This window comes from Silurus aristotelis, assembly GCF_946808225.1.
Source record: "Silurus aristotelis genome assembly, chromosome: 14".
Lineage (NCBI taxonomy): Eukaryota > Metazoa > Chordata > Actinopteri > Siluriformes > Siluridae > Silurus > Silurus aristotelis.
This window is the reverse complement of record NC_139587.1, coordinates 7985715-8011330: the sequence shown is the minus strand read 5'-3', so window position 1 is coordinate 8011330 and position 25616 is coordinate 7985715. Positions and strand designations below refer to the sequence as shown.

General features: G+C 37.7%; 3 protein-coding genes across 9 annotated transcripts in view; 1 reads left to right on the top strand and 2 right to left on the bottom strand.

The window, feature by feature from the left end:
• Positions 1 to 25: 25 nt before the first annotated feature.
• On the bottom strand, positions 26 to 6392 carry rab9b (RAB9B, member RAS oncogene family). Of its 2 annotated transcripts, none has more exons than XM_083560471.1 (2): positions 6239 to 6392; positions 26 to 3017 (listed from the first exon to the last, which is right to left on the bottom strand). In XM_083560471.1, the coding sequence occupies exon 2, from the start codon at positions 2986 to 2988 to the stop codon at positions 2371 to 2373; it is 618 nt and encodes a 205-aa protein (XP_083416597.1). In that variant the 5' UTR covers positions 2989 to 3017; positions 6239 to 6392; the 3' UTR covers positions 26 to 2370. The 2 variants fall into 2 exon arrangements, with proteins under 2 accessions (XP_083416597.1, XP_083416596.1); XM_083560470.1 differs by lacking the exon at positions 6239 to 6392 and adding an exon at positions 3752 to 3837.
• pofut4 (protein O-fucosyltransferase 4) lies at positions 5465 to 13374 on the top strand. Of its 4 annotated transcripts, none has more exons than XM_083560376.1 (5): positions 6544 to 6684; positions 6939 to 7346; positions 7957 to 8631; positions 9609 to 10231; positions 12605 to 13374. In XM_083560376.1, exons 2-5 carry the CDS (start codon positions 7296 to 7298, stop codon positions 12747 to 12749), a joined length of 1494 nt encoding a protein of 497 aa, XP_083416502.1. In that variant the 5' UTR covers positions 6544 to 6684; positions 6939 to 7295; the 3' UTR covers positions 12750 to 13374. The 4 variants fall into 4 exon arrangements, with proteins under 4 accessions (XP_083416505.1, XP_083416502.1, XP_083416503.1 ...); XM_083560377.1 differs by having other exon boundaries at positions 6547 to 6684; positions 7051 to 7346; XM_083560379.1 differs by lacking the exons at positions 6544 to 6684; positions 6939 to 7346 and adding an exon at positions 5465 to 6095.
• Positions 13368 to 25616, bottom strand: part of znf185 (zinc finger protein 185 with LIM domain) — a 21591-nt gene continuing 9342 nt past the window's right edge. For 2 of the 3 annotated variants that reach the window (XM_083560263.1, XM_083560265.1), the window contains 19 exons: positions 25040 to 25105; positions 24721 to 24777; positions 23525 to 23608; positions 23297 to 23380; positions 22592 to 22648; positions 22332 to 22388; positions 21027 to 21110; positions 20832 to 20906; positions 20415 to 20465; positions 20282 to 20317; positions 20085 to 20132; positions 19743 to 19811; positions 19294 to 19332; positions 17060 to 17125; positions 16862 to 16933; positions 16252 to 16308; positions 15766 to 15822; positions 15432 to 15537; positions 13368 to 13923 (listed from right to left, as the gene is read on the bottom strand). In XM_083560263.1, coding sequence (XP_083416389.1) covers positions 13825 to 13923; positions 15432 to 15537; positions 15766 to 15822; positions 16252 to 16308; positions 16862 to 16933; positions 17060 to 17125; positions 19294 to 19332; positions 19743 to 19811; positions 20085 to 20132; positions 20282 to 20317; positions 20415 to 20465; positions 20832 to 20906; positions 21027 to 21110; positions 22332 to 22388; positions 22592 to 22648; positions 23297 to 23380; positions 23525 to 23608; positions 24721 to 24777; positions 25040 to 25105 — 1264 coding nt within the window. In that variant the 3' untranslated portion in view covers positions 13368 to 13824. The remainder of the gene's footprint in view (positions 13924 to 15431; positions 15538 to 15765; positions 15823 to 16251; positions 16309 to 16861; positions 16934 to 17059; positions 17126 to 19293; positions 19333 to 19742; positions 19812 to 20084; positions 20133 to 20281; positions 20318 to 20414; positions 20466 to 20831; positions 20907 to 21026; positions 21111 to 22331; positions 22389 to 22591; positions 22649 to 23296; positions 23381 to 23524; positions 23609 to 24720; positions 24778 to 25039; positions 25106 to 25616) is intronic. The other variant, XM_083560264.1, reaches the window with a different exon arrangement.

The window sequence follows — 25616 nt, the reverse complement described above, 5'->3', positions numbered from 1 at the left end:
TCAATAATACACTTCACACGTGTCAGTCAGTTGAAAGGTTTATTCACACTAGTATTGGATATTTGCCAACTGAATTCATTTAGTTTGTAAACAAAAGTAGCCTTGACCACTTTTATTGCTGAGACTGATAGACTGGGCTGCACGGTTGAGGAGATGCACGCCCGTGTTCTCAGGAATCATTAGACAAATTAAACTCATTTCAACGTACATTTAAGGAAAAACTATGTGCAGGTGGAGTTAAGTTGTAGCACATTATAGCCGTATTGGGGAACATGGAGTGCAACCCCTACAGCATGACATTTAGTTTCCAAGCCACTGTTTACAGTCAGTGCAATAATAAATAGTTGGAGGCGTAGCAGATTTACAAAGCAATACTTTGTAATACTATAAAGAAATATGCAATTGATACATACTGAGGTACTCGAAAAAAGACGTTAACAGTAAACATGACTTATTGTAATGTACCATAATCCTAGGACTTGTTGAACAAAGTTATTTTAAAAGAATCATTCAAGCAATCAAACAGTTATTTCAATAAGTACAGGAACACAAACTTCTAGTAGAATGCGACGTCTATATAACGAATAAAAATAAACTCCAAGCAAAAAAAAAAAAAACAAGATCTAAATCACAGTGAACGTATTCAGGTACCTCAACTTAAAATGCCATAGCAGTTCAATATCTTCCAATACAGGGTATAAATACTGGTAGAGCTTTATGTAGTCAATGTGAACGGAAATACAGTGCCGGAACTGATGCTGTTTCACAGTGAACCATTTTCATCTGTCATAAAGATTCAGAGATAATTGGACTGATCTGCAACCCATATCGGCTGCTACATAAAACCATTAGCGGGACGGAAAGCGTAAAGCATTGTGGAGTTTACATGCAAGCACAGGCAAAGGCGACGGCCATCTTTCAGGTTAATGCGACATGGCCACTTTATTTATTTATTTTTTTTTTTAAGTTAGGAGAGTAAACTTTGAATGGAAGGACGGACTAATGAGCTACATCTGTTGCTTAAATATAGGCAGCAATAGTAGATGATAAAATGTTTATCATATCTGGTTTACTCCTAAGAAAGAGAGGTCAATGTCTCATGTAGGCCTGCGAATGGGGACGGGGAAATAAAATGTTAAAACACCAACAATAGCAAAATCTTTTGTACCAAATATATCTGAAAATACAGGACTGTGCACAAGTATCTTTCACAACACACTGAACGTTAAGTTCAAGACACCAGGGCAGATGTGCTTTGGTTGTATTTTTTTTTCACATTCAGATTAGCAAGGGAAAGATTTCTAATTATTTTGCCATTTAAAAGTAAAAGGCAGCAAAACAACGAGCCATAAAGCTGCTGGCCCAGAGCACATGTACTCCTGATGGTTAACTGCTACAAAAACAATTTAGTGCTGACTTAAGACCGACTCTTAATATTTTACTAGGCTCTGACGAGAAGGACTGAAGTTGAATGCGGACTGTAAAAACAGCCGCAGATTTTAAGCGAACAGCCCTTCGTTTTAGTGTAAAAGAGCTGGTGCATGCTTAGGCAACAACCTTTTAGATCATCTAGCACTAACAGTACCTTAAAATTCGTACCTGGTAAAGAGAACGGAAACCAAAAATGCCTTATGACTGGTAATTAAAACAACAGTCTTCCACTTAGATACATAAACTGTGATATACGATAAACCCGCGTTACAAACACAGAAGTGGGAACTCTGTATAAAAACACAACACAAGCAGGAACCCACATGAAGATTGTAGGAGCCTCATGACCTCCAGGAAAAGAAAGCCAAGAAAATCCAGTGCAGAACAGGTGCCTTTGGCAGGAACGAGTTACAGCGTCCTACAGAGTACCATCGGTACTATGGGTATAATTTCTCTTGCTAATCAAGCCAGCAAGGATATACAGTCAAGGTTATACTGCATCCTTATCGTAGCATTGCCCTTTGAAGGCAGAGATTAGGACCATTCAGAAGGTTAATGTGACACAGCGGAGATGTTTTATCCTTAGATGTTCCAGTGTGGTGCCTTTTAAATACACACACACACACACACACACATATACATACATACATAGATCTTACTCAATTAAGTCCCATATAACCTTAAATTGACCAGACAGCCCTCCTCAATCATACTGTTTTTGCAAATGTAGGCAGAAAAGCAAACCAAAAAATATTGTACCAGTGACTCTGAATGAGTACATCTCTAACATCTGTACCTAAATAAGCCTAATCCTCCAGTCAAGACTCTACACACTCCATCTACTCCCTTTCCATTACATTGACCTTTGCAGGAGCAGGCAGAGATGAGGAGCATCTAGACGGTTAACACCATTTGATACCATTAATCTCAGCGAGATCCTCAGCAGCAGGATGAGCGCGGGGCCTTTCGATTGCCGTGCAGGTCAATAGTGCTTCCGAGCAAAGTGTGATCGACGTGATCCTCGCAGGCCAACACTTCGCGGACAGCGGCCTCAAAGGCAGCGCTTACATTGGTGTCGTCTTTCGCGCTCGTCTCGAAGTACGGGCAATGGCCATTCTCCTGGCACCAGGCACGCGCTTCCTCTGCGGGCACCTGCCTTTCGCCGTCCTCGACCTTGTCCACCTTGTTTCCGAGTACCACGAAGGGGAAGCGATCGGGCTCACGTACGTCCGAGTAGCGCACAAACTCCTGCTTCCAGGCACCGAGGTTGTGGAAGCTTTGTGCGTCGTCTACAGCAAACGTCAGTAAGCAACAGTCGGCGCCGCGGTAGAACGGAGTGCGCAGGCTCCTGAAGCGCTCTTGGCCCGCAGTGTCCCAAATCTGCAGCGTGACCGGACGCCCGTCCACTTCCAGGTCGCGGTTCAGGAATTCCACGCCGATGGTGTGGAACGAGTGCGAGTCGAAACGGTCGCTCACATAGCGGTTCATCAGCGAACTCTTACCCACACCTCCATCACCGAGCAGGATGACCTTCAGGAGAAGGCTCTTGCCGCTCATGATGCCAGAGACGGCAGGCTCAACGTGACCTAAAACGGATACATACAAAAACACACATCAAGAGTCATTGATAAAATGTTGCAGGTAGCTCACTTTAACCAATTGTTACAAAATACCACACTGACTATTTTACACAGATTTTGTAAAGACTTCTGATAGCAATATGAAAGGCTGCTAAATTTCAGAACTGGGCTGGTGAGCAAGCCTGCTACCTATGGCTGTGACAACTAATCAAATAAGTGATTCAAATCAGCTTTAGTTGCCAACAATGTGCTATGAGACTTTTTGATTAAACATAGAATAAAACCACATTTGATAATAAATGTCAGAAAATGTTCCCACCGAGAAAATGTTTTAATTTCGCACACATTCCACACAACCGCAAAGCTTTGGACCTGTTTCCACTGCCTTGAAATGATTTTACTCTTAAAACCAAGGCAAGAAAAATATATTCAGCCTGAGTGTATGAGTATAAAAGTCTTTATTTTAAATCTGACTAATTAGAATTTAACAAAGCTCCTTAGTGAGACTCTAGTGGTTGAAGCAATCATGACAAAATAATCTATTCTAGATTATTTTTTCAATATTTGGTTGGTTGAAACTTGTTTTGAGCAGCTGCGCTGTTGCTAACCTTTAACTCATACCCCAAATTTCCAAGCTGACAGCAAAAATAACCAACTGCCCTTTAAGAAGTTAAACTACGTAATACTATTAAATGAAATATCTCACAACTGGATCTCGCAATTAATCACAAAAATCTAACCTGCTTGCAAGTTGACACCCAGCATGCTGAATAAAGCTCTATATACAAAATGCTTTGCAAACTGAACAGCTGTGGATGACACTCAGACTTTGGACAGGGAAACACCCTCTTATAGGACAGCACAGATTGGTTAATGACAGTGATTTGTATTTCACAAAAGAATATCAGAGTTTAAAGTGCAAGAGAATCGGAAAATTATTCCAGGATTTTTATCTGTGCATACGCTATCCGTAGTGAAAATCTGTTTCCTTATACCTCTTTTTTAATGGAGCAGGTATTTAAATTGTTTATCATTAGTTTTTTCAGAGATGGCTATGGGTGAAGAGGGAGCTGCTTTGAAGTAGTTGTGGATATACAGTGTTGCTAGAATGTTTGTAAATGCTTTACCATAAATTTGCTCTAAAATGTGATCAGATCAACTATAAAATCTGAATTGCAAGAACCATATTAAAAAACTAACACAGAAGCATTACGGGTTTTACATTTATTGAGTACAGTTGTCCTACTCTGACATATTTGTCTGAAAAGCATACGAGTTGGAGTTCATTTAAAGAGTAATTGAACTTATGGCAATAAAGCCAAGGGCTCCCATGTATCCAGAACCTAAGCTTGGGTCTTCAACACGCAGGTTTGTAAAAGTGTGCCATGCCAGGTTTTTAAGCCTCACAGATCCAGGTGATAAGTAAATAGAAAAGTAACAATTGTTACTTTCCCAAGAAATGGTTATCCAGCAAATATCACACCAAGAGTACAGGTAGTAAGTCAAGTCAAGTTTATTTCTATAGCGCTTTTCACAACAGACATTGTCTCAAAGCAGCTTTACAGAAATTAACAGTTAAGGTGAACGATGTGTATTTATCCCTGATGAGCAAGCCATGGCGACTGTGGCAAGGAAAAACTCCCTTAGATGTTTGGCGAACATCACAGATCCAACACCAGCTTCTCCATGCCAGAGCTTTTAAACACTCAAGGAGGTCCAATGTCAAAACTCCACATGAAGTGGGATCCAATTGGCACTGGTACGGCTCTAGATGTCTCAGGACCTCTAGGAGAAGCCAGGAAGCCACTAATCTCCAAAAAGAATGCACTGACAAACATCAAGACGATGTGGTTAACCCAAAATAGATATTTTTGGTTTAAATGAAAACGCTTACGGTGCATTTCTACAAAAGAATCTCATCCCAAACATGGAGCTGGTAGTATAGTGGTTTAGGGCTGTTTACTGTTAGAGGGTCCATGATGGCTTGCCATTATTGATAGATAGATCTATGGATTCTGGACTGCATATATTTAACAAAATAAGATTATCTGTCCCTTAACTAAACTATACCCAAGAGTGTATGATGCAGCAAGACACTGATTCTAAGCGAAACAGTAAGTCTCAAAGAAATGGTTAAAGCAAAATCCTACACTTCATCCCAATAGAAATGTTGTTAAAGAATCAAGAACACCATTTTAGGCATGGAAGCCCACCATCATCACATGCAGCAGTTCTGTAATGAGGAATGGGCTAAAAAAAAAAAACCCGTTGTGTAGGACTGATCAGAAAGTACAGAAATGCTCGTTTGAAGCTACTAATGTTCAAGTGGGTCAAAGATTTACATCCTTTTTATTACAAAGATACTTAAAGTTGGATAAATTTTTTTATTTATCAAATGTTTTTGCATCATTGATTTCATTTGGTTCTCTTTTGGCTTCTGATAAGGATCTGATTACATTCATGCAGAAATACAAAAAACTAATTCGTTCACAAAAAAGCATGCACTAAAAAAGGGACAACACAACATGGTGCTCATTCAAAATATAGTATATAATCCACTGGGTATAGAGGCATTTGGGAAACTCTATGTATAAAAATAGCATTGGCACAACATAATTTTGTCTGTCTCTTTATAAATCGGATGAATGCATGTCAGGTAATTGCCGAAGCAGTTCTGAATTCTTTACATGATCAAATATTTGACACATTTTATGTCAGTTTTCTGGATTGAAGTAGGATCAGTCTGCTTTCATTGACACTGCAGTACATCAGGCAGAAGCTATTGTTAGCCCTGGGTAAATAACAACAATGAGTCAGTAAATAAAGGCACCAAACAGGAAACAGGTGATGTTCGCGCATGCGCAAAACATCACTGACTGGTTCAAGCTTACAGTTGCAGAAACCATTCTTCACCTTTCGGCTTGGTTGTGTCTCAAACCAGTCGTACAAAGGTTATCGTTGTATATTTTTGTACAAGTTTTGTTTTTTGACACATTTTTTTTGCTGAATAAACCCGTAAATTCCGCATGCTAGCGTTAATATTAGCTAGCTACCGTCCATCATTCACCGCAGTGCTCATTACCGGTAAGGACACCCGACGGCACAAAAGCAGTCAATATTTTACACTAACTCAACCCAAACATGTTAAACAACAATTTCACCTGCGAAACCAACCAAAAAACCACGAAGACATGTTTGAGTTTATATACTTTTTTTCTCAAAATTACCTCATTGTGTCCGGCGCGTCCCCGCTGCTAAGATTTGACGTGCTCGCGCTCCTGCCTGCGTGTCTCTCACGCGACCATCTCTGTCTGCCCCTGGTCCTAAAGTCCGTATGTGTGCTTATTTGATTGCGTTAAATTACAGCTTTACAAACCTCAAACAACGACAAAACAATTTCTTAATAACTTTCGTAAACTAAAATAAATGTCTAAACGATTCCTTTTTTTTATTGTGTATTCTTTATTTTTATTTAATCGTACAATGTCTCCGTACCGCTAGGTGGCCATAAAGCCCACACGCCCTATTCCCTTCGTCGTTGAAGAAATACCTCCTTTCTACTGTCTCGTTTTACCTTTGCTCTAAAAAAAAAAAAAAAATCATATTATAATTTTGTTTGTCAACAAATGTGGACCAAATGAGGTGAAACCTTTTGTGAGGGAGTTAAGGAAAGGTAAGGAAATATGTGTGTTTTTAACTGACTTGAAGCTGAAGATATTCCAGGTTGTTTTCCACATTGATAACACAAACATGGGGTTAAAGGAGGTTTTTTTGTGTCCCAGGATTTGTTTTAACTATAAAACGTGCCAAAACCTTTTCCTGTGAAGGAGTAAAAATCAAATGTATATTTTTTTTTTAGCGGGAAACGTTACATTATACCATACATTATTTTAATTTATGTTCCTTTACTCAAATATGTCCTGGCAGACAAGCCAAGTTTGAACATCTCTGGACTATATCAAAGGTTTCCTTGTAGAGGTGGACACCAGTCAAAAGTTTGGACACCCCTTCTTAAGTGTTTTTTTCTATTTTGCATTAGTTTCAACATTGTACATTAATACTGAATTATGAAAGAACACACATTGATTGATGTAATTTGAGAAGGAGACTGATGAAGTGCTGCATCAGAGGACCTGGCCTCCACAATCATCCGATCTGAATCCAGTTGAGATGGTTTGGGAATATGTTGGACCAGAGAGTGGAGGAAAAGCAGCCAACAAACACTCAACACATCTGGAAACTTCTTAAGATTGCTGGAAAACTATTTCAAATGACTACCTCAAAATGCTGATTGAGAGAATGCCAAGTGTGTGCAAAATGTCATCAAAGCAAAAGGTGACTACTTTGATGAATCCGAATATATATATATAATTTTTTTTTTTTTTTTTTTTTTTTTTTTTACATTATTCTGGGTTATTGAACACATTTTCTTGTTGACTACATACTTTAATATTTGTTCTGTCATGATTTCAGTGACTTCACTATTAATATGCAAAAGTTAGAAACAACTAAAATAAAGAAAAATCTTCAAATAAGAACGAGTGCCCTAACTTTTGACTTTTGGTAGTGTAATCTCTCAGCTGTCAGGATACTTTAAGATGATTAAACATGATGTAACATGTATCTTGATGTAAATTTTTTCAACAAACTTAAAAAAAAAAAAAAATGGTAATGTTGCAGTGTGAAAGTTAATTCTACTTCATAAATCTGGGAGAGATCTATAATCTAACTATGTATACAAAAATGTGTTTTTTGTGCCATGTAATTTTATAAAAAACTTTTAACGTTTTATTTTTTGTAAATAATCAAAATTAGTCAGAAGTCTAAGTTGTGTGAAATTGTGTTACATATTCATTAAGATAAACACTCCTGCTCTTCACAAAATTTCTATTCAATTATAGGCCAAGGGCTCAGCACTAATTCCATGTCCTTCTTCACTATTTAGATGGCATTTGAGCCCAGGATTTTGTCCTCTCTGTGGCTTTTGCTGATGTGTGTGCTGTCATGTGCCAGACACGAGCCAGTAGACCTGAGTGCTTTCCAGCCACAGAGCGCTCTCACCGACATGGAGTTTGTTAGCGTGAGCGCCTATCGCGGCCCGGGCAACACAGATACCCGCAGCAACAAGGAGCTTCCAATCCTGCTGTGGTGGAGTGCCAACCTGTTTCCACATTTTCCAGGGGATACAGAGCGTGTGGACTGTGCTCACTCTTCCTGTCTGGTGACACAAAATCGCAAGGTCCAGTTACACCGGCGCACAGCCTCCATCATCTTTTACGGCACGGATTTTCGCGCATATGAGGCGCCTCTGCCTCGTCTGCCACACCAGACCTGGGCGCTCTTCCACGAGGAGTCACCAATGAACAATTACTTGCTGTCACATGGGTCTGGAATCCGCCTCTTCAATTACACAGCTACCTTCCGCAGGGAGTCTGACTATCCGCTCACACTGCAGTGGCTGCCGTCACTCGACTACCTGCTGCAGTCTCCCACCGTCTCTCTTGAGGAGAAGAACCGCTGGAGAACTGCTGGACTGGCCCCAGTGCTGTACATGCAGTCACACTGCGATGTGCCCTCAGACCGTGACCGCTATGTCCAGGAGCTTATGAAGTACTTACAGGTAGCAATTTGAGATTGAATCGGATGCTTTTTTTCCTCTTTCTTAATATTGAGGAGCACTTGGCTGTATTTCATTTGCTCTAGTTTTGTAGAACTGGAAAATAACACACATTTATAATGACATCGCAATTATTCATCTAGTTTTAAAAAATAATGTATTCTTATCTCATACTATTATTAGGGGTCGACCCATTAATCGGCACTGATAGTTTATTTATCTGGAAATATCTGCTTTTTGCAAAAATCCATACTGATAGTTTTTCCAGGTTGCATCTGATGCTGGAGCAGGTCATTACAAGAGCGGCCCCTAGACGCATATTACTGACTTTATGCTACGCTACGTACTGTTTGTTTTTACACGAGGCTGCACGCAGAGCGCTCTATTATATTTATTATTTATATGATTTATATATTTTTGTATATATTTTTTTTTTATACATTTTTTATTTTGTAATGTTCAGTACTATTTAGCTTGGAGCTTTTTCTTTTATAATCTAATATCCATTTAAAAACTATCGGTTAATTAATTAGTTTTCAGGAAATTACGATCCAACCTGGCTATCGTATCAATAAAATCCACAATTGCTTAATGTGTCTTTATATTTTATACCCGTATCAGTTCAACTTTCTATATTGATGAATAATATTATAACGACCTATTAGTCATGTTATGTTCATTCAGTCATCTATATTGATGTTGAATAAAAAAAAATCAAATATATAGTAAATATCAATATGTAATACATGTAGTGCATATCAATTATGGAGTTAAATTATATTTATGATTTCAGTAAATATTAGGAGATATTTTTTAATCAACTATATCTATTTAATTACCCATCAAAAGATCCAATTAAAGATCACATTAAGTTCTTTCTCTATTTTATACTATACTTTTTATTTAAAACATAATTTGACAGTTTATGTATTCTTACCCATCTCTTTTTTCCCCCTTATTGAATCCATTTCTATTTACAGGTGGACTCCTATGGAAAGTGTCTCAACAACAAGCCCCTGCCAGAGTATCTAGAGGACACCAGCACAGCCACAGGCGAGGACCGGCGCTTCATGAGTTTCGTGGCTCGTTACAAGTTCCACCTCGCTCTAGAGAACGGACTGTGCCCTGATTACATGACTGAGAAACTGTGGCGGCCCATGCACCAGGGATGCGTGCCCATCTATAGAGGCTCATCCTCTGTTGCTGACTGGCTCCCGAACGATCATTCCGCCATTTTGATAGATGATTTCGCCTCTCCTCAAGACCTAGCAAAGTTCATTATGGATTTGGATAAAGATGACTCGAAGTATTTACACTACTTGGAGTACAAGAGTCCAGATAAGATAACGAACCTCCGCCTCTTGGAAGGTTTTCAGAACAGAGAGTGGGGCATTAATGACATGAGCAAGCCCAACTACCTAAATGGCTTCGAATGCTTTGTGTGTGACCGGGAGAACGAGAGACTGGCGGCAGCCAAAAAGCACAGACGAGAACCTGACAAGTATCCAGCACCCCTGCCAAAGATGGCCAACAACACACACATGGGATGTCCACTTCCTAGCCCTGGGTATGGAGCCGTAGAGGAGATTGACCCTAATGATGGGTAACTTTATTTATTTATTTTTATTTTACTTATTCTTGAGGGGAAACCTGTTTTTATATATATATATATATATATATATATATATATATATATATATATATATATATATATACATATATATATATATATATATATATATATATACATATATACACACGCACACATATACACAGTACAGACCAAAAGTTTGGACACACCTTCTCATTCAAAGAGTTTTCTTTATTTTCATGACTATGAAAATTGTAGATTCACACTGAAGGCATCAAAACTATGAATTAACACATGTGGAATTATATATGGAATTATATACATAACACAAAAGTGTGAAACAACTGAAAAATGTCATATTGTAGGTTCTTCAAAGTAGCCACCTTTTGCTTTGATTACTGCTTTGCACACTCTTGGCATTCTCTTGATGAGTTTCAAGAGGTAGTCACCTGAAATGGTCTTCCAACAGTCTTGAAGAAGTTCCCCGAGAGATGCTTGGCACTTGTTGGCCCTTTTGCCTTCACTCTGCGGTCCAGCTCACCCTTAAACCATCTCGATTGGGTTCAGGTCCGGTGACTGTGGAGGCCAGGTCATCTGGCGCAGCACCCCATCACTCTCCTTCTTGGTCAAATAGCCCTTGATGCCTTCAGTGTGACTCTACAATTCTCATAGTCATGAAAATAAAGAAAACTCTTTGAATGAGAAGGTGTGTCCAAACTTTTGGTCTGTACTGTATATATATATATATATATATATATATATATATATATATATATATATATATATATATATATATATATATATATATATATATATATATACACACACACATACCCAGAACTGTAGGTATGTTGGAGTCCGAGCACACGATCAGCCATTACACACTTCAGTAGTCTAACAGTTTTCAATATTGAACTCTTTAAATCCCTGAGTAAGTAGAGTGAGTTGTGGTTACATTTGCGTACGATTTTAATCATCATTCAAGCATTCTAACTTTGTCCTTTTGTTTAGTGCCTTTGTGTAGCACATCATTTTATAGCTGGTTTGTAGATCATATACAAACTGACTCTTATACTTTTTCAGCTTTGTTTTGCTCTGCCAAAAAGAGTTTTTGTTTTACCCTCTAAAATTCAGTCATTTTCGACCTCTTTACATTCAAGCTACAAAATGGGGAAAAATCGTGGAAGCTTCATGTTCGTCTTTTGTGAGCAACAACTTCGCCAGCTAACTGTCATAATCAATGTACACATCTATTAAGATGCCAAATAGATACCGAAACTGTTGAGTGTTAAAGATTTAACAAGTGAAGCATGTACTAGTCCCTTATAACTGCTTTAAAAGTAAGAAGTGCTACTTCTTACTTTACTGCTGATGTAGTGAGCAGTCATGTTAATTTAATATGGCTTGCTGAACTGAAATGAGAGGGCAGGTTCTTCATTTTTTTCTGCTCATAGGTTGGGAATTACGAGTTCTGACCTCTAGTCGAAAGCAGCATTACAATGGCTATTGCAGAAAACCTGGGCAGGTTTTGCTCCTCACTGCTACTCTGTGAGCAGCAACATTAAACATTAAAATCATTTCTCCCTGCTGAAAAATATTTATATAGAGAGCTTTTAAGCTATGTTTGAGGCAAAGAATGTTCTCGACTGCCAGAATTGTGCCGTGGTTAAAACTTGACTGGTTGGAGGCTGTCCTTCCAGCAGCTGCTGATTTGATCCTGAGACTGTGATTTTTCTGCTCCCTACTTGTGTCCACACAACATGTAGAACATTGTAGGAGTCAGACTCATCATGTGATCTTGATCGTTATATATCTAAACTAAACGCTAGGTGCCATATGGGATGCGAACCAGTTCCTACGGTATTCTTAAAGTGTGTTTACTTGCACTAATAATCTTACTATATGGGTTATCTGTACAGCCATATGTTTTCCAGCCACATGTGGGTCTTTGCTGAACTGTTACCACAAAGTTGGAAGCACACAATTGTATAGGACATCCCAAAATGTGGAAGAAATGAAAAGTGCCCCTGTGCACAATTCAAGCTCTATGCACATATGGTTTACATGTGTCTGAGTATAAGATCTCAAGTGATCTGCTAGAGCTCTGACCTCAACCTTATTGAACACTTTTGGGATGAATTGGAATGCTGACCGCACCCTAGGCCTCCTCACCTCATCTGAATCAGTATCTGACTTCACAAACACACTTGTGGCGGAATGAAACGCACTCCAAAATATAGTGGAACATCTTCCCAGAAGAGTGGAGGTTATTCTAATGGCAAATAGGATGTTAAGTAAATAGAATCTTATAGTCAGGTGTCCACAAATTTTTGTCCAGGTATTATTGTTCGTACTATAGTGTGATCATTGTGCATTTGTGTTCAGTTGGCTTCAGATGTGGCCGCAAGACTACTGGCAGAGTCTGGACCAGGCAGAGGGACTTGTTTCACTGATTCATCACAATGAGTCTGACCCCGGACTGCTTTGGCAACATATTCCCAGAATGGCGGTGAGCAGGAACAGCCAATAAGGTGACCGCACCTCTAGAAAAAAAACCTTACCTTATAAGCGTAATTTTTTTTGTTCCTAATGAAGGACCACTTTTACTTTACCAAACACACTCATACCAAAGACAAAATACACACTAAAGAAAATCAGACCATGAGTCGTTTTTGATTCATTTAGCTAGATGCCAAAACCAGGATGCAAAAAAAAAAGTATTTTATAATTTTACTGTTTTAGTCAGCAAAATGATTCCATCTATACAGTTTGCATGCAGGTGCGTAGTTTGTTTTGCAGTGTTATAAAAGGGATGTTTAAGTCATATTTGGAAACCTGTTCGAACATGATCTGCATATGAACAGGATCATTCTGTTTATCGGTGCAGATGTTATGAACAAGCCCTTACGTGTTTTATGAATAATTTATTTGTTGTTTTGTTTTGTTTTTTTTGTTTTTTTTCACGATGCTGAACTTGACATTTAAAATTCAGCTGCTGTTGTACTTGTCAAATAGAAAACCGTTTCGTGTCTTCCAGGCATTTTTCAACTTTTAAATGTGCACGTGTCAACATTTTTATACCAGTATTCTATATAATATATTTATTTATATTTTACCTTTTGTAAAGACCAACAAATAAAAATACTTCTATATTCTGTAAGCTTTATTGTTTGTTTTTTGTTTGTTTGTTTGGTTTTTTTTGTAAAATGTGAACAAACACAGCAGGCATTTTACAACCCCACATTTATTCACAGTTTTAAAAAGTATATTCATCCTCTGAAGAACACACAAGAAAAAAAAAACTTTTCTTGGTAATGTTACAAGATTTAAAGAGGAAATGAGGGTACTAATTTGTAGAAACGGTGAAAAACCCACTCAACCAAACACACATGATGCGGATGCTAAAAGCACTTTTTACAGTAAAACAAAAGCAGATATAAGAAAAGGATAAGTGTTTTGGGAATGTAAACGAATTTAAACATCATTACATACATTCTAATGGAGTCAGAAAGGACAAGGGATAATCTCAGGAATTAAGCCATCTCGAGGCACATTGGTTACCCCGGTGTTTACCAGAGTAACGAAGCAATCGATGGAAACTCCCCTTAAATAACATTTGCATAACAGCTCTCGCAGTGGACCATCCCACAATGCCAAAACATACTGTGGATAAAATCGCCCATTGGCTTACTGCAGATTCCACACTGAGGAAGAAAAAGAGAAACATTGTTAATATCGTCAAAAAAAAATACACTATTTGGACAAAAGTATTGGGACACCTGACTTTTCATGCCATATGTGCTTCTTCCTCAAACTGTTACCACAAATTCGGAGGTACACAATCTTGAGTGGCTGCTATAGAGCTCTGACTACATCAGTACCTGACTTTACTAAAGCCCTTGCAGCTGAATGAGCATATATCTCCACAAGCACACTCCAAAATTTAGTGGAACAAATGTGGAATGGGATGTACAAAAAGCAAAATATTTTTTGGCCAGGTGTCCACAAATGTTTGCATAATATGCACATTTTATGTGTATAAAAACTTTCTTAAATATTTAATAACAGCTCTGCCAAATCTATCCTGAGTGGCCAGATGGCGTAGATTACGCTTTCGATAGTGAAGTACTAAATTGTACAGTGGACAGTAAACAACTAATATTTAATGGCTGTCACATGTTAAATATATATTGATTTGGAGAAGCTTTCTGTATTTAACATTTTAGAGCTTGGTATTGGTAAGTACTGTATATTTTCCACCGTAAAAGAGTCTTCTGGACAGAACTGGAGATTCAGTGACTGTCTACAGATGCTATAACTCGATTGTATAACTCAGTTCGTTAAAATAATTCAGAATGGTCATTAACATGTTCTGGTATACAAGGAATAAAACACTCCTCTACATGCTGATATTGGAAACTGATTAACTTAGGGGTGGTACCAGTTACTCTGCTTTGCCCTCCACACTGTTAAATTTTTTTAACAACCTTACATTCCTTACATGTTATTTGAGGAACAAGGTTGGATAAATTTGAAGTATATAAATAAATAGAAAAATTTTATAAAAAGAAAAAAAAGCCTTTCTAAATGCTCAATTATGATTGGTTACATACAGTGTAAGATGGGTAACAACTGCACAGATAAAGGCAATTCTCACTCTCTTTCTCTAATAATTATCTATTATAATGCATTCAAATAAATGTACTCTTATCACACTACTTTATCTCGGTGTTGTAATTTAGAGCAGGCAGAATTCTAGATCTAAAGATTCGATTTGAGCAACTCAAAAACTATTGATTTGAACTAGAACTAATATGAACAGCCAACTACAATGGCTAAGGACTGCAATTTGCATGAACAGTTCTGCACTGAAGCACAGATTACTGAAGCACAGTAATTAACGGACATCCAGTGCCATCCAGATGAAGTTGGTTCCGCTTAAGGTTTTTTCCTCATGCCATCGCAGGGAGTTAGTCCTTGCCATATTGGCCTCTGGCTCACTTATTAGAGATCAACTTATAAGTAACAAACTTCTAGGCACTGAACTAATATGTTCCAACTTTATAACCTCTACATAGCTGTAAATCTGCATTGGGTCAATTGCGCTATACAAATAAAACAATTAAAATCAATTGAATAGATCAAACGACCTATAGATAATTTTTGTTAGTAATTCTTTATAAACTTTAACTTGTCAGTGCTAGCGATGTACCTTGAAGCATTCAGGGTGGCATGAGATGTTGAGGTGGTCAATAGTGATCTTGGAATTGTTTCCTACAAGACCACCACAGTAGGTGCAGGCACTCATAGTCTCAGCGCTAAAGGGAAAAAACAAGGATAAACATAGCGGGAACATTAGCTGCATTGTTGTTGTTTAGTTAACAGAATAGTATTGGACAGATTCTGAGCGTAACAATCGTATTGCATAATAAGAACTGTTTCATAAATGACTCAAGAAATCACTCCTGAGAGACTTTTTCATTTACCAAAAACATAATAATTCTGTTGCCATTCGGGCAGAATGATTTGCATTAGTGTGCAGTTACCTGGAGGGGCTGCTGTATGCATAACTGCTGGAGCTTGAGGTCACATAATCATAGTCACTGTGGGCATAAACACTGAGATTAGGCCTCTTCTATACATCATAGCTTTTCTTTCTCAGACCGTTACACTGCTCGGTGAATTGCACTAAGTAATGTAATAAACATAACCGTCAGTATGATTGCTTTTGTGTCCCCATGATTAGTGCAGTAATACATTGGCCTGCTTTATTTTTACAGCCTCTTGGGTTACTTTGAACAGCCACGCAAAGCCTTTATTGTGCATCTGAAATGTTGATAATCACCAAATAGCCGTTTCAGGGGCTTTTTTTTTATAGTAAGAACGAATATGAATCGAGATGTTTTTATTACAAGGAGAACAGGGCTGAAAAAAATACCTAATGTGTCTTAAATTATTGATGTGATATATTTAATTTTACACGTAATGTGAAAGACATTCGGGCAGAATGATTTGCATTAGTGTGCAGTTACCTGGAGGGGCTGCTGTATGCATAACTGCTGGAGCTTGAGGTCACATAATCATATTCACTGTGGGCATAAACACTGAGATTAGGCCTCTTCTATACATCATAGCTTTTCTTTCTCAGACCGTTACACTGCTCGGTGTATTGCACTAAGTAATGTAATGAACATAACCGTCAGTATTATTGCTTTTGTGTCCCCATGATTAGTGCAGTAATACATCGGCCTGCTTTAATTTTTACAGCCTTTTGGGTTACTTTAAACAGCCAAAGCAAGCCTTTATTGTGCATCTGTTGATACTCACCAAATAACAGTTTCAGGGACTTTTTTTTATAGTAAGAACAGATATGAATCAAGAAATTGACATAAGGAGAACAGGGCTAAAAAAAAAATACCTAATGTGTCATAAATTATTGATTTGATATCATATTTAATTTTACATGTAATGTGAAAAAAAGTATATATAACGCCACATTCGATCAAGTCTTTCATTCACATTTACACACACCTGATGCTTGCCTAAGTATAAAAATCACATTCACTTTAAAAAATGTGGTATACAAATGGTAATAATTCTCATAAAAAATATATTGCATATAAATATCAAGAGGTATCTCACTTGTCATATCTGCGTGTGCTGAATCTGGGCAGATCGGATGAGTTCACGTACGATTTGACGTAGACAACATTCCTAAACAAATAATAATAATACTAAATAAAAGGAGTAGACATAAAACAATTAAAGAATGACTACATAGACCTATACATTTATAGATTCAAAAATTCACAGTTAGCCATCTGTCATGCAAACACCCACTTTTTAGATTCAGTATCCAGCGCTGGGATGCTGCTTTCTTCTGTTCTGGTGTAGACAGTGTTAATACTGTTCAAAAATAAGATAAGATAATAACATTGTATATTATGTACATATATAGGGTTTTGCCCAACACTTTACATTGATTTGCTAATATGAGATTAGTCCAATGTGCTTTATTTGCACAATGAGCTTACAGTGGTGTAAAAAACAATATACACCCCTTTTTGAAGTCTATGATGTGTGTTACATATCACTGCATAATAAAAATGATCGGACAGGAACAATTGCTTTTTAAAAAAAAACATTGCTAATGTCTTTTGTTTTTGGCATAATGTTACACATCTAAATGCTCTACACTGGGCTTTTGTAAAGGTGGTCATACTTGTTGATTATCAATTAATTAAGAGGATTAGATTAACAGCACATGGCTGCTATTTAGCCTCTTAAACCTATGGAAACAGTAAAGGTGTACTTAGTAATGTAAAATAAATAATGACAGTGTATTGTGTCTTGTTTTGTTGTTTATCTGATGTATTAATTTAATTCTAAGACCTGATAAAGAGCAAATGATTTATATTTTGACCTGATACATAAAAACCATAGAATTCAAAAAGGGTGTACTTTCATTTTCACATGACTGACAGATTTTCTCACAGTATACAATGCTTTTGCCCTATAATCAGTTTACCTACATTTCCAGCCATATTTAGTTTTTGGTTGTTTTACCACAAATGAGTCATTAAAGTACCCCTGTCCATAAAGCAAGCTCCATGAAGATATGCATAAAGTGGGCTGAAGTGGAAGATCTTGAGTTGCTTGCGATAAAGATCTGGCCCAACCCCCTATTGAACACCTTTGGGATGAATTGGAACACTGACTGCACCCCAGGCCATTTTTGCTCTACATTAATAATTGGCTTTACTTAAACCCTTGTAGCTGAGTGAGCACAAATCTCCACAACCACACTCTAAAATCTAGTGGAAAATCTGCCCAGAAGAATGAGGGTTATTACAATAAATGGGGACTAAATGGATTTTCTAAAAAATTTCTAAAAGCGCATACAAATCTTATGATCATGTTGTCCACCAACTTCTGTTCATATAGTATGTGGTGTATATAAAAAAATTTTTTTATAAATAATACACACATCACATTTCCAAAAACTAGGAGTAAAACAAGGCAGCACCAGATAAACTGTACTCTAATGTATAAATCACATAAAAAAAAAATATTTACACTCGAATTTTATTAGTAACAGCTGGACCCTTGTTCATTTATGCAATTAGCCAATGGGATAGCCAAGTGGTAGCAGTAAAATGCATAAAATAATGAATAATCAGCAAAAGAGGAGGGGAAAATAGGATCTGGCTTAGTAGCATAGTTTGAGCTGATTGTGAGCATTTTAGAAACTTGCTGAAATACTGGGATTTTCGTGCACAACTGTCCCCAGAGTTTACTCCAAAATGTGTAAAAAACAAAAACAAAACAACAACAAAAACATAAAGTGAGCATCAGGTCTGTGTGTAAAAACACGTCAACGAGAGCAGTTTAAGGATAATTGCCTGATAAGTTCGAACTGACAGGAGGTTTATAGTAATTAAAATAACCACTCAGTACACCTGTGTTGTGTAGAAAAGCATCTCAGAATGCACAACAGGTCAAACCTCAAAGCAGACAAGCGGACAAACGGTATACGATCACACTGGGTTGCACACATATCAGCTAGGAACGGGAATCTGGGGCACCAACATCCATACCACAGTCCAAGTTCAATGTGAACATTATCTGAAGCTCTTGAACTGTATTTGCACTGTGCTCCTGCTGCGTGAGGAACAGTGGTTAAGACATTGGACTTGGAAGGTCATGAGTTCAAATCCCAGCACCACCAAGCTGCCACTACTGGGCCCTTGAGCAAGACCCTTAACCCTCCACTGCTTAGTTGTGTCGAAGAGATAGGGGTGATTGTAAGTCGCTCTGGATAAATGCGATAAATGTAAATGTGATAATAGCTTCACATGTACTCCAATGTTTGTCAGACCAAGATCTGTTCCAATAAACAATGCACTACATCTAGCAAAATCTGACTAAGGTCTTAAACCTGAACTGAGGAATGCAATTAATGCACGTATGTAAGCATATTTTAAAAGAATGGCAAAATGAGCTACTCTGTATTTTTTCTGGCCAAACACAAAATCCAATATTGTTGTGTTTACGCAGAGGAAAGCTGAACTTACTTATCCTCTGGCTCTGGCTCTGGCTCTGACTCAGGTTCACTGTAAGACAAACAGTAAAACAGGGAATAAATAAATGAATTAATTGAACAAACAAAACAAACAAATCAATAAATAGCAAGGGTTGTTGACTGGAAACATCTTTAGATCTGCTTTCTTTCATATTTTCTTTCTTTTCAATGTTTTTTTTTTTATTTATTTGCTTAAAAAAACAACCATCCAGGCACATGTAGAATTGTAGCTTGTTGTAATTGTACTTTCAACCACTGGTATGGTGACTTTGATTGAAGGTGTCGTTATTTTCACCGCAATTACAATTTGCCTTGCATGCAGTAAACAGCTCCTTCAACACCTCCATAATATGTTCTGTTAGAGTATTTCAAAGGCAATTTCAAAGACAGCCATTTTAACAATACAAAGGAAAACTGTGCCTGTAAAGACGTGCTGTTTACCTGTCCTCTGTTGCGTTGTCTATAGTGGGAACCGCCCATTTGTCCCATGGCGAGCTAGTTTTAGAGGACCTGGTTTCAGAAGACATGAATAACACCATCAAAATAAGAGTTCCAGTATATACTGAAAGGAAACTGGTGATGCCCGAGAAGCAGTAACTTGATATGCGGCAAAGAGTAGAGGCCTTTTGGTGAAGTCTAGACTGGCTATTTTTATGACAGCACCAGCGTACAATCAGTTCTAGGTCAGCAAGCCAAGTGTGGTCATTAATAATACAAGCAGTGACTATTGCAGTGTGTTGAGGCAAGAGAAAGAAATTGGAAAAAGAAACAGAGCTGACTCACTTCTGCTCGAATGTGACTGTAACTGTCTGCTGCTGTTGGCTGTTGTTGCTGAAAAATAGCATTAAATGCTCAAACATTACAATAGTAGTGATATTTTTGTAATTGTTTTTAAAAAAAAAATGCATTATTGGTTATGAGAAAATTTTCATTTGGAAATCATTCAGCAGCATGCTCAGTCATTCTACCTGCACACGTACCTGTTGGACAGAAGAGGATCAAAGAGCTCTACAGAGCTGCAAGAGAAAGAGAGAGAAGGTGTTGCATTTGTAATAAGTGTGATGTGTACACAGATGATTGCCTGCATTGCCACCTTTAAGCCCAGATTATTACCTCTTTGTGGACTCTTTCACTATCGGAAACGGATCGAATGGATCGACAGAGCTGAAACAAAAACAAACAAAATAATTCACACCGATTTCACTCTCAAAGGCGAGAAAGCACTTTGGCTCATGCAAATTAATTTGTGATGTGATTGTTAATAGGGGATTCCACTCAGTCTCCACTCGATAGACATATTCTCATCTATTACTCTGCCATTGGATCTTTTCTGTTATGTGCAAATTGTTCTTAATTTAACATGTTGCATTAGCAGAATTGGATTCAAATAAATCTCAATTGAAACTGTATAAAACCAATCTGGGGAAAACTTGCTAAAGGATTGCGTGAACCTGATGAACACCAAATAGCAGCTTGAATTTGAATTTGCAAAACTGTAATAAAATCATGGTGAAAGGAAATCGGTCATACCCTTTCTGGACCGTCTTGGTCTGTATGATAGTTGTCGTTGTCTCCACTTTGCTCTGTGTTTTGTCTGTGCTGAGTCTAAAATAAATAAGAGAAAAAATTAAGTATGAGGGGTTTGACCTAAGAAATTCTCGCCTTTTTTTATTTTTATTCTTTTTATCTTATAATCTGTAGCAAACACAAAACAATAATGCTCACTTGTCCTTGTTGGTGTCAATAGGGATGACATCATAAGCCAGCAGGTCCAGAGATTCACTAGTCTTCTTTGTTTGGGGCAAAGAACTGAGAAAATAGCCAGGAATATGCTCAGACATGACATGGCATGCTAACACTAGACACACTGCCCAGGTATAACCTTGTACCCACCGATCAGGCATAACCTTTATGACCACCTGCCTAATATTGTGTTGGTCCCTCTTTTGCTGCCAAAACAGTCCTGACTCTTCAAGCATTAACAGCATTAACTTCTTCAGCAGATTATGCTACAGTAGCTCATATTTTGAATCGGACCACATGGACCAGCGTTCCCTCCCACGTGCATTAATGTGCCTTGGCCACCCATGACCCTGTTGCCAGTTTGCCACTAGTCCTTCCTTGGACCACTTTCGGACCACTACAGACCAGGAACACCCCACAAGACCTGCAGTTTTGGAGATGCTCTGAACCAGTCGTTTCGCCTTTATCAAACTCGCTCAAATCCTAACACTTGCCCATTTTTCCTGCTTTTAACACATCAACTTTGAGGACAAAATGTTCACTTGCTGCCTAATAAATCCCACCCACTAACAGGTGCCATGATGTGGTGAAGAGTGGTATAATGTGGCTTTTGCGTGCTTCTTACCAATACTACTTCTGACATTATATAGAAAAAAGTATTGGGACACCTGACTTTTCCACAACAAAGTTGTAGACACAATTTTATAGGATGTCTTCGGATGCAGTAGCATTAAATCTTCCCTTCACTTAAACTACCAAACATGTTCCAGTATGACAATTCCGTTGTGCACACACTGTAGCCAGCTCCATGAAGACATGGTGTACAAGGGTCAGTGTGGAAGATCTTGAGTGGCCTGCTATAGAGCTCTGACTTCAACCCATTAAACACCTTTGGGATGAATTCCCACACTGACTGCACCCCAGGCATCCTGACCACACGTCAGTACTGGAGTTTACTAACACCCTGGTGGCTGAATGATCACAAATCTTCACAAACTGTATCTGGACATCTTCCCACCAAGGGTGGAGGTTATTATAATACCAAATTGGGACTAAATGTGGAATTGAAATGTTCAGAAAAGCATATACACCATCTAATCAGGTGTCTATCTTTATAAACAAAACTTTTTTTTCCTTTTCAGTTTTAGAGGTAGCCAAACAAAAATTAAAACTGCACCACATGAAGGGTTTTTCCAAGTTGTACATAGTCAGTATTTTTGGCATTATGATATTTATTTAAAGTGAAAATGAAGATGGTTAATGAGAAAATTGTGACATGTCTCTCACCCTCCTATCAGCAGGTCAGTGGTGGTGGGGACGGGGTTTACCAAATTCTGTTTTGTGCTTAAGGTGGAAAAAAAAAAAAAGGAAGTGAGAATGTTAATAACACATTGGTGATAGCACATTATTTTGTCATATAACACATGATAATGTCGGAGCATTAATAAATCTCTGGTGGTCTATTTGAACAAAATAGTTTGCTTAAATAAAGCATAATAATACAATCATTTAAAAATGAGAAAATTGTGACAAACATAGTTTCTCACCCTCCTATCAGCAGGTCAGTGGTGGTGGGGACGGGGTTTACCAAATTCTCTTGTGTGCTTACGGTGAAAAAAAAAAGGAAGTGAGAATGTTAACACATTGGTGATAGCACATTAATATTGTTATATAACACATGATAATGTCAGAGCATTAATAAAGCTCTGGTGGTCTATGTGAACAAAATAGTTTGCATTAATAAAGCAGAATAATACAAACATTTAAAAATGAGCTTAAAAATCATTTGATTTGAACTGTGCCTGCATTTCAGATATTTTCACTTGCTTAAATAAAAGTTTTTGCATGAAGACTTCAGTTTCTGCAACACATAACCCTGCTTTGCATCATGTTCCCTTCAAGCCTTCATGCCAAGGCAAGGCCTACTATCCTCTTAGATGGTTACAAGTAAGACATGTAAGTGGTAGAATGAGTCTCTCCTGGCTATACACCTACACCTACACCCTCACTAAATGCAAAAACAATAATAAAAATCTTGTCTTGTACTAGTCTTGCACAATTTTTGGTTGCACTGACTCACTGTATGAACTTGATAGTATTCTCATCCACTTACATATTTGAACTAACATTAGAATGTGCATGAGGATAGAGACACTTCTGTAAGTCATTTCAGATAAGTGCCAGATGTTGTGAAATAGAAAATTAACTAGATTTCTTTTAAAAAAAAAAAAAAAAATTAAAGAAAGAATTACCTCTTCACATCCTTTACATCCTTCTTGGTCTGCACCACAGTTTGTGTTACATCAGTTTTGGTATTTGTTTTATTCGTGCTTAATCTGAGCAGGAGATCAGAGAGACGAGCACATCAATGAAACACTGAAATATTTCTGTTTTATCCTCTTGGTAAATCTCCAAGGTTTTAGATAAATACATCAAACAAGACAAAAAAATAACCTCCCAACATAAAGATTCTTGCTTACTTGTCAGTATTGGTATCAATAGGAATAATATCAACAGCAAGCAGATCCAGAGATCCTTTAGTCTTCTCTGTCTTGAGTAGAGAGCTGCAGAAATAGTCAATGATTCACCTCAGTTGTAAGCACAAGTGTCTTAGAGCACATACAAAGGTCCAGACGTTTATTCTATTCCAATTCAAGACATTTTATACAATCTTGAGTAATGCTTGTGTCAGGTGTTTTGGGAGCTGAGTGGTTAAGATGCTGGACTTCTGATTGGAAGGTCGAGTTAAAATACTAGCACTGCCAAGATGAAATTGTTGGGCCCTTGAGCAAGGCCCTTAATCCTGACCTCCTCCGTAGGATGAAAGAGATACTTGTAAGTCGCTCTGGGTGAGGGTGTCTGCCAAATGCCATGAATGTATAATTAGCTTGGGCTGAGTACATAACATATACCCTGACCTGAGCAAGACAAACGATTATACAGTTCTTCCCCAAACTGTTGCCAATTAGTTGAAAGCACACAATTATTGAGAATGTCTTTTGTATTCTGTAGAAAATTGTTCCTCTTCACTGAAACAAACCTTTTCCCACCTAACAAGACCCCTGTGCAGAAAGCAAACTCTGTGAATACATATTGTGACAACTTTGGAGTAGAAGTTACCACCTGAACACCTTTTGGGATAAACTGGAAAGCTACCTGCACCTCTCCCAACACCAGTACCTGACCTCACTAATGCTCTTGTAGCAAAAAAAAAAAAAAAAAAAATCCCCACAGTCAATCTTTGAAAATCCTTCCCATTTCATCAAACATCATGGAAATGATTTTAGCTACTTCCTTTAACTTCATGTTGGGGTGTTAAACCTTGTAACCTACTTTCAGTGTGATTCCTCACAAAATGAATCTCGGACTTTGATCAGGTTTTCGAGCCGAAGCAAAATAGACATAAGACGAAGAAAAAAAATCTTCCTTTTCACTTGAAGTGTAACATTTCTTGCATTTTAAAAGGACAGGCCTTTACTTGTAGATGAGTTAATGTGCAAAAGAAAATCAGAAGCGTCTATTTTTCATAAGCATATATAGTAGAAAATGTGAACATGTCACCATTTTGGCAGGCTGGAACACTGAGTATTTAAAATGAAACACATTATGCCTGTTTTGCTGTAAAATCAAGAGCTTTGAGTTAATGGGAAAGTAGAGAAAAGCACAAAGTCTTTACCCTCCTGCCAGCTGGTCAGTGGTGGTAGGGATGGGATTCACCAATTTCGGTGGCGTGCTAAACATGAAAATAAAAAAGGTACATAAATATATGCAGGATAACACATTGCACATGATATATCTGCAGTTGAAATTAAACCTTCACCCAATCAAAACATTAATAGACTGTTAGCGCCGTCTTGTGGCTATTTTGCCAACAGCTAGATTTATTAGATGTTTAAGGTGCATGGAAGCAGTGGCAGTCTATAAAAATTTAGCACCAGCATAAATGTTTGGATTCAGTGTATTGGCTTGCTTTTACAGAGGAAAAACACTCTGACCTCTCAGACAGATCCAGAAGATCATTATCATTCAAGGTGCTGGTCGTCTCAACCGGCTTTGGGATACTGAATAAAGAGCCACAGAATTTTGAGTAAATCATAAGAAAGCAGACATCAGACTACATTTTAAGTTCATTACCTTGAATGTCATAGCAGTTTAGTGTTAATCTGTTAAACAGTATCTCCCAACACATACTACTGCTGCGAAATACAACACTGCACAAGTTCATTATGTTCTTAATGTCACAACAATTAGGCATAAATATGACATTTTGACAAGTGCATCAAAGACACGAAATTAATAAGTGTAAGAATGCATGCCTTATTGATTCATCCTCTACACCACTTTAAAAAAATAAAAGTAGTGCATAGTAAATATATAATGAACCCTGCAATAATAAAGTTGATTTATTAAGCAACATGTACATTTCATCTGTTATAGCTCCATTTAATCTTGGAAATGCTTTCAACACTTTTTTTTTTTTAACACTTTATTTGGAGCGTCGATCAAGTCCTTGAGTATGTTGTTGCCATGGAAACAATACTGTATTCATATAAACCTTTGTCCACTAGTTTC

Bases quoted from the DNA above. Each gene is read 5' to 3' on its own strand.
- rab9b (XM_083560470.1), bottom strand. From the start codon at position 3,776: ATGCTGGGTGTCAACTTGCAAGCAG. The intron at 3,018-3,751 runs GTTAGATTTTTG...TATCCGTTTTAG, and splicing joins GGGTGTCAACTTGCAAGCAG to GTCACGTTGAGCCTGCCGTC.
- pofut4 (XM_083560376.1), top strand. From the start codon at position 7,296: ATGCTGATTGAGAGAATGCCAAGTGTGTGCAAAATGTCATCAAAGCAA. The intron at 7,347-7,956 runs GTGACTACTTTG...TTCACTATTTAG, and splicing joins AAATGTCATCAAAGCAAAAG to ATGGCATTTGAGCCCAGGAT. The intron at 8,632-9,608 runs GTAGCAATTTGA...TTCTATTTACAG, and splicing joins AGCTTATGAAGTACTTACAG to GTGGACTCCTATGGAAAGTG.